This window comes from Glycine soja, chromosome 7 (assembly GCF_004193775.1).
Source record: "Glycine soja cultivar W05 chromosome 7, ASM419377v2, whole genome shotgun sequence".
Classification (NCBI taxonomy): domain Eukaryota; kingdom Viridiplantae; phylum Streptophyta; class Magnoliopsida; order Fabales; family Fabaceae; genus Glycine; species Glycine soja.
In genome coordinates, this window is record NC_041008.1 from 12309862 (window position 1) to 12318635 (window position 8774).

The 8774-nt window shown below is 32.8% G+C and overlaps 1 protein-coding gene across 4 annotated transcripts; it reads left to right on the forward strand.

The window, feature by feature from the left end:
* The first annotated feature begins 2887 nt into the window (after positions 1-2887).
* On the forward strand, positions 2888-6720 carry LOC114418771 (50S ribosomal protein L4, chloroplastic-like). Of its 4 annotated transcripts, none has more exons than XR_003668093.1 (4): positions 2888-3835; positions 4360-4454; positions 5893-5957; positions 6561-6720. XR_003668093.1 is itself a non-coding variant. In XM_028384273.1 (2 exons), exons 1-2 carry the CDS (start codon positions 2959-2961, stop codon positions 4392-4394), a joined length of 912 nt encoding a protein of 303 aa, XP_028240074.1. In that variant the 5' UTR covers positions 2888-2958; the 3' UTR covers positions 4395-4678. The 4 variants fall into 4 exon arrangements, 1 of the variants encoding a protein (XP_028240074.1); XR_003668092.1 differs by lacking the exon at positions 6561-6720 and adding an exon at positions 6139-6332; XR_003668091.1 differs by lacking the exon at positions 6561-6720 and having other exon boundaries at positions 5893-6332.
* Positions 6721-8774: the final 2054 nt, after the last annotated feature.

Below are 8774 nucleotides of genomic sequence, written 5' to 3' on the forward strand. Positions count from 1 at the left end.
ACTTGGGAGGGTAATCAATAATTTTGTAGCATTGTTTGGTAGTGTGACTAGTCTTGTCATAGAACTAGCAAACAATTGATGAGCAACCAATGTTTATGGACGATGAAGACTATCCCAAAATTTGTTAGTTAAATAGTGTTTTTGTGATTGAACATGAGAGATGTGGATTCAATTTAATTAATATTGGCAAGAAAGTTACGTTTTACTTGTTATAGTTTTTTGATTAATTTTTGAACTACTTTTTTTAAATGATAATGGAATAAATTCTCATTAATAGATGACAATTAGTTATTATTGATTTCTTATTGAAGATTATGTGAATAATTTTGTGGGTAACCTATGGATATATAGAACAAATTTTGTCTGCTCCTTTCGCTATAAGAAAGTGAGTTTTAAGAACATTAGTCATGTGAGTTTTAAGACCAACACTTTAGGAAATTTCTTTTTGTGCAATACTATTTTCTTTCATTTTCTTTATAGTGTTTGATTTGGGGAAATGGAGGAGAAGAGCAAGGAGAGATTATTTAATTATTTTTTTTCTTCTTTTGGCATACTTGCTTCTATTTGTCTTATGTTTGAAATTTAGAGAAACTTACATGAAACATTTGTATAAATTTCATCTCAGAGTGCATTTTGAAGACATGAGAATGGTGAATCAATGCAAATTGCAGTGACAAGATATTCTTAAAAGATTTTATATTTAGATTACTATTGTTGTACTTTGTTTTTAAACCAACAATGCATAAGAAAGTACAATCATTTTTTAATCATCACTTCATTTGTATAGTGTTTGAATATTTACTTTGATTATTTTGTGTTCCATTTTTGAGGTAGAAATAAGCATTTTGGTGCTTAATCACTTAAGTTTGGATAACATTCACTTGATTTTAGTACAAGGCTTATATATATATATATATATGAGAGGTCAAATTACACAGACGATCTTGATAATATGCAGATATAATTCAACAATTGAATCAATAAAAATCATATTCTATATCAAGTTATAAAAATAGTGTAATAGTTATCAAAGTTAAATCGGTATAATTTGATCCTCCTCTTATGTGTGTGTATGTATGTATACGAGCATGTTTAGATATACTTTAGCCTTCTTTTAATCCTAGTGTGAAATTATTTCGTTTTTATCGGTAGATGTTAGTTGTTAGAAGGAGGGATCAAACCCGCGATCTTTCAATAATTTCTTTCTCTCTTAACCATTCAATTCAACTTATATCTCCCATGTGAAATCATTCTCTTATGTAATTGCCTAAATATTATTTAATCGACACTATTGAAAAAAATAACTTATTCGATTACTTTTTGTTCACCATATCATTATAACTTTGAACTTTGTGTTAATCCCTAATGCAAGAGTTTTTTTTAGGCTTTCACCCATAAACTAGCTAGATTACTAAGATCTAAGACATTAGGTAGTTGCAAGGATGAAGTCAAAATATCCGGAGTTTGAGTTTGTTCAATAATTAATTAAGTGTTAAATTTAATATTAAATATTTATAATTATATGTTTTTTAAATAATCAAATAACATATAATAAAACATGTAGTTATACAGAAAAACGAAACAATTTTTTTAAAGAGTCAAGATTATAAATATCAACAATCGATTTCATGTCACAATTTTTTTTGTGTGTGTGAAAACCACAAATATTCTTTATCGAAAATAATTTTATTCAAGCCAACGAAATATGATAGTAAAATTCTTCCTATGTGTATTTAACGCAAGAACTAAGAAGTTAAATTGGAATATCTCTAGATTAAGTGATCCATGCTCTATGCACTAGTCACTAACAACACTCATGAATTTATAATAAAGATTAATATTCATGTTAAGCATAATTCCTTACAAAAAAAATTATTAATTAAATAGGACTAATTTATGTTACTCATCGAATTATCTTTTACCACTATAATGGCCAAAAACTATTGAAAAGGAATTTACTTTTAGATTGTTGAAAAACAGGAAGCAAATGCAACATCTCAAAAGCATATCCGAGCAAAACTCTAGGGAAACTTGAGATTAAAAGTATTAGAATAGAAGTTAGGATAATAAACAAGAAAAAAATAGGAAGAATGGAGGAAAAAAGAAAATATTAGAATATTGATGATAAAAGATATGATATTTGTTGATGTACCTCAAAATTGTTATTAATTTCTTATATATCGTTCATAAGTTTATCCCATTAACAAATATTGATAAATAATATTTAATTCTCAAATCAATTAAATAAAATTAATGTAAAAAAGCTAATAAAATAATTTAATCACTAATACAATCATTTATAACTTTTAAAACGACAAAATCATATTATGAAAGAAGAAAATTATGAGAAAGAAAAAAATGTATGAAAATATTTTATATAAAGAGAGAGAAAAATTATATATTTATCATAAAGACTATAAAAAAATAGAATATTTTGTTAAAAAAATTTAAATATCATATTTATTTACATAGTGAAATCTCCTAAATAAAATAATTATATATATATATATATATATATATATATATATATATATATATATATATATATATATATATATATATATATATATATATATATATATATGTAAGAAATTATGAAAATAGGTAAATTGCGTATATTGAAGTACGATTTTACTAGAAAGAAATCGTGCTTCATAATTTTACTTTTTAAAATTTTTTATACAAAAATCATGTATGTCAATATAATTTTAATTTTTTAAAAAGAAAAACAAATTAAGAAATCATACCGTAACATACGATTTTAATTGGGAAATTATTTAATTTAAAATACAGGAAAAGAAAAGAAAAAAAAACCAAAAAGATTGTCTGCTGTGCTGAAGTTAGGTTCCCATATTAATATAGACCACTATATCCAATCATTGTAACAGATAGGAATGAGATAGAATAGAGCATAACTTTCACTCCCTACACTCTCAGTCTGAGAAGCAGTAAAAGAAAATGGCTTCACTTTCCCTCTCCACACCAACCTCTCTTTCCTTCGCATCATCCTCCATCTTCTTCTCTTCACACCAATTCCACACTTTCTCTTCTTCCAAATCCAACAACAAGTTTCCCATTTTACCCTCCAAAAAACCCCTATCCATTTCCTGCAAGGCCTCCCCTCCTCTTCCCGTCCTCAACTTCTCCGGCGAGAGGGTCGGCGAGTCCTTTCTCGACCTCCGCTCCGCCCCTCCCGACACCGCCCGCGCCGTCGTCCACCGCGCCGTCGTCACCGACTTGCAGAACAAGCGCCGCGGCACCGCCTCCACCCTCACCCGCGGCGAGGTCCGCGGCGGCGGCCGCAAGCCCTTCCCACAGAAGAAGACCGGCCGCGCCCGCCGCGGCTCCAACCGCACGCCCCTCCGCCCCGGCGGAGGCGTCGTCTTCGGCCCGAAGCCCCGCGACTGGTCTATCAAGATCAACCGCAAGGAGAAGCGCCTCGCCATCTCCACCGCCGTCGCAAGCGCCGCCGCCAGTGCCGTCGTGGTGGAGGACTTCGCGACGGAGTTCGCGGAGAAGCCGAAGACGAAGGAGTTCATCGCGGCAATGAAGCGGTGGGGGCTTGATCCGAAGGAGAAGGCGATGTTCTTGATGACGGAGGTGCCGGAGAACGTGAGGCTTTCCAGCAGGAACATTGGGACCTTGAAGATGCACACGCCGAGGACGCTGAATTTGTATGATATTCTTGACGCGGATAAGCTCGTGCTCACGCAGGGTGCTGTGGATTACTTGAATCAGAGGTATGGGGGTGATCATGAAGGGAGTGATGATGAAGATGAAGAAGAAGAAGAATATGAAGAGGGTGAGGAGGAAGGTGCAGTGAATGGTGAAGAAGGTAATTGCTTGATTTTATAATTTGGGTTTATTGCAGGATAAAATGTGTTTTAGGACTGTTAATTTTGGGTTAAAATTGATCATAAGAAAATTCTATTCTTGTGTACTATAAAAACGATGATGTTGGTCACTTGGCCATTCATTTTATTTGTGATAATCAGTGGATTTTGTTGACTTAGTATCCTATGCAAGGTTTTAAATTACTGTTGCGTTACCTAGACATTAGGGTAATTGCAGTCAAATGCGGCTGAGATGGTCACAGTTGTGGTAGTGTTTGAGTTGTTGTCTTTACAAAATTATTCTCCCGAGCCCATTTAAAAGATACAAAGTCAGCAGAGTTCAGTAGAGAGAGTTACTTATTTCTCAGATTGAGAGTAGTTCAGTCTTCAATATGTTTGTACTCGTTTGACTGCACATTCATTCTACAACCTACGAGCTTATCTATACTTTTATAATATTTGTGGAAGAGCTAATAATGTGTCTGAGAAAGGTTTCTGACCTTATTGCTTTCTATTTGGGATACAGGACCTGACGAAGAGGATGGTAATGTGGTAAATTGAGGGTTTAAAGTCTTCTTTGTGCCATTTTACAGAGGAAATTGCTGATACAGGGGATGGAAGGTCTGAAGTTCTTGTTTATTTTTACCAATTTATGTTTCTTTCCTTTCCATCACGTAGGATCCTAATCCTGGTAACCTGTAAGGATATTTGCCTGTGCTCCACTTTCAATCATATTAGCTTGCAGGCTCCTTTGTATAATTTATTGAATCAATTTTGTAGCTTGTTTTGTGCAAATGCATGTATATGGATAACTCAATTGTTTTGAATAAGTTTTGTTGCATGTAGTTTCTCTCTTCCTAGGAAATTGTTTTCTTTAAATCTATTGAAGGCTACTACTGGCAGATTAAGTCATTCATATTGTACTAATAACTGGTACATCTTTTCCTGGTCTGTCTTTTGCTTATGCTTTTTCCTAATTTTTGTTCTGCTTATGTTGGTGCTCATTTATTGGTGAAATGAGTTCCTTTCCTTGCTGAAAGGGTATGAAAATGGTGAGTTATTTTCAGTGATATCCTAATTGTTGTTGGTGGTAAGTGTTTGTTTGGGGGAGGGGTGTTGAAGTTGATAACTTGCTCTGCCATTTTCAACTTTAATGATCTTCTATGTAATTCTTGTCAAAATTCTAAATATTCTAGGTTCTAGTTTGACTTTTATTTCATTATTCTTGTATTTTATTTTGTGCATGTAGATTTGTTGGTGACATGTCAAGGGGGTTTAGATCAATTGATTGAGCATGGTACTTGAGTAGTTGTAAATATTCTAATACTTCAATTCCTACGAATTAAAAAAAAGATTTGTTGGTGACATTGTATCAATGCCATGATTTTTAAGATGGAAGGCTTAAGGTAGTTTATCATCTAATGTCTTTTCTTTCTCGAATGATAGCTCCATGGACTTTTAAATGAATTATTTGATTATTGTGGATGAAAATGGACTTGTGATGGAGGTCTGCCAAGTGTCAAAGGTGAATGGATTGAACTAGAGAGCTACTTTGGGATATGGAAATTGAAAATTTTTGTTTTTTGGTAAGGTAATATAAGTAATGAGCAATTTCAAAGGGTACCCAAATGAATATGCATTGGTAGAGTTTGCCTTGAACAAGCATTCATCTCGACATATTGTTGTGATCATTTATCATTTAAGCAGGGAGCAAGGTAGTCAAAAAATAGAGATTTTACTTGGGATTATTAAGGGGAGTTAAGATTGTAAATCACGGGATAGTCATAAATCCATAGGTATATCATAGCACAAATAAGAAAAAAAACCATTTAATAATTATGAACACTTAATTAAAAAACTCAAAATCCCTAGAAAGGCTATTGGAACTTATAAGTTGCAATTAACAACTTAAATATTAGAAAATACCAAACTCTAGAATTGCCAACAACATCAACCGAACTTTGGTTCAAAGACATTTTCAGTTTAATTTAACAACTCCAAATTAGAATCCTATAGTTGAATGAAACATTAATGAGTTGAATTCTTGTATGCATTGCAGGTACAATCTCTATCATGAATGAGCTTCATGTGTGGAGTATGTACTCCATTATGGTGCAGTAGGAGGTAGGGAACAATTATCCTTCAAATACATCTATATTATCACAAAAAACAAATATAGTTGAGTTAGTGAATAAATCAGTTAATGGTTACAATACTAAAAAGTTTCTTAAGAAGATATTGTATGTTAGCACAAAGTGATTTTTGTTAACAAATCCAATTGCAATAAGACATTGATGTGTCACAGATGATGTCAAACTCTTGAGTAGAAAGAAAGTCCAACTTTGGAGCATAGATAAGGAAACTAAGACAATATTGTATTGACTAGCAATGACATAACTCATGTCAGGAATGATCATTCACTTGTCAACGAATGTTATTCGGGAACATACAAAGAATTTAATAATTTAACCAATCTGTTGATAAGTGTTATGTTGTTAATTCCTTGCCAAGTGTATCAATTTGTTCAAATAGTAAATTAAACAGTAAGACTGAGTGTTGAGTCTGCAAGGACTTTGATTGGACTTAGAGTTCGTGTGTGTGTGTGTGTATATATATATATATATATATATATATATATATATATAATTCTTAAGCAATTAATGAATTGAATCGAATCTTGTTCGGTGATGACACATAAATATAAATTTGATGTAAATTAAATTACAGAGTAAAGAATGTTTAAGGGAGAGAAGACAAACGCTTGGAGCAGTGAAGTGATGTTGATGCAGAGTTATGGGACGTGTTGGGGGCTCAACACAATCGAATCTACTCTTGATGCAATCGTTACTGATTTTTCTTTATTTAACATTAATCCGATTATTACTCACATCTACTAGCCTACTCTAATCATGATTCCTTATGTGAAAGAACTTAAATCACCTAATATCACTCCTAATCCCTTAAGAGTTACATTAAATAATTTGCATTATGAGTAGAGATGCATAGATCAGGCTAAATAATACCATTTTAAATCCTAAAACACTACATGAACATGGATGATCAGACCGTAAACATGATAATAAGCACAAAAAGGAACAATAATATCAACATAACATGAAATAGATAGTTAGAATCATTACATTAAAAAAATTTGGTTTGTAGTGCTCCTAACAACGATGGGTTTAGCCTTTCATTATCATGAGAGACTTACAAATACAAAAGGTAAGATGAAATGGAAGAGAATGGAAGAAAAATGAAAAAAAATGGAATGAAATGGTGCTCCCATTAAGAGATTTATCCTCCAATAGGATTTCTCCCTTTTTTCTTGCTTTCTAATGACTATCGTTCTTTGCCTCCTTCTTTCACATTCTGCCCTAGCCAATGAATGAAGCTGCCTCCTTTCTTAAAATATCTTTCCACTTGTTAGTAACTCAACATCGTCACTATGCGTTAAGTGCGATACTAAGCGCATATATCCAGCTAGATTAAGTGACCATGCACTAAGTCACAGGGTGTGCGCTTAGCACGCTTGCACGTGATAGTTGGCTTCCAAGGTGGCTTCTTGCACTAAGTGGACTTCTTATACTGAGCGGCCCTTAAGTGCGAAGCGAGGCTGTCGCGCTGAGCATGACACTTAAGTTCTTCAATCCTCTTTCAAATCTCTGTTGTATCTCTACAAAAATACAACCAAAATCACTATAAATTGATTAACTTTAGTATCTTTTGGATAAAAACTCAGAAGAAGTTAAGTTTCTATTGTTTTGACACAAAATAAGCAATAAAAGAGAAGAAAATTAGATAATTGTTATGTGATTTAAATACACAAATAACGTATGCATAACACTTATCAAACTCTCCCAAATTTAAAGTTTTGCTTGCCCTAAAGAAAAAGTAAACTAAAACTACACTAAATTAGATCAACGACAAAGTTCAAGATGTAACCAATCACGACAACTGAGATAATTGCATATTTTTTAAACAAATTTAGTTCTCAACCCTCAAGTTCACACTTGTCATGGTTTTCATGATGGAATCATGCAAAGAATGCACTCAGAGATTGAAATTTTTTAGCAAGCATGACATGTATTAAAGAAGATCAACCATGCTTCATTCACAAGGTTAGTGTTTCTCTTAAACACACAAGTATTTCAGTTATGTGTATTTTATTCAAACTGATTGAAGTTACAAATCCCAAATTTGCATATCATCTAAACAATGCAATTGCATACACACAATATGAATAACTAAGGACTTTATTAGGCTTGTAACTTAACTGGGCTAACAAGGAATCATGATTTTTCTTAAAATTCAAACACTCAAGTTCTAGGAGAGCATTCTCCATTCCCTATCTATTTGAAGAACCACTTTTTCTTATGACCACCAAACCTTTGTATCATGCCACAATTAACAACACAAAGATTTTCTTGATATACATTTACTTTCAGTTCTTATTTCCCGTCTTTGATGTTTTTTTTATATTTATATATCAGGTACTACAAAAGAATATAGTTCTAGTTCTCTGTGTGCTTGTTACTAACATCCCTGCAACATAATTCACCCAATACACTTCCCAAATTTGGAACAAATTTGTCTCGATCCATAACAATGCTCTCCTACAACATAAGATGGGGTGTACAACAATAACATATGCATTTAGCTTAGGATTCAATGACAAAATTCATTAACACTTAAGCTCAAGAGGGTGCAAGAGATTCAATTATTTATTTACCATGGGGTTAGCTATTTGACCAAGTGGCTGAAATTAAAATAACAATAAGGCCTTGATTATATCCATATCATGTATGCACTCAAACAATTCAAAAATCATGCAAAATCAAGAAAATAAAATCAAACGTTATCTCGCAATTAAGGTGCACACAACTCACTTGGTAATGTGAAGCATTTAGTTTTTCATCAGCAATTTCCTGTCGTGCAAGCTAA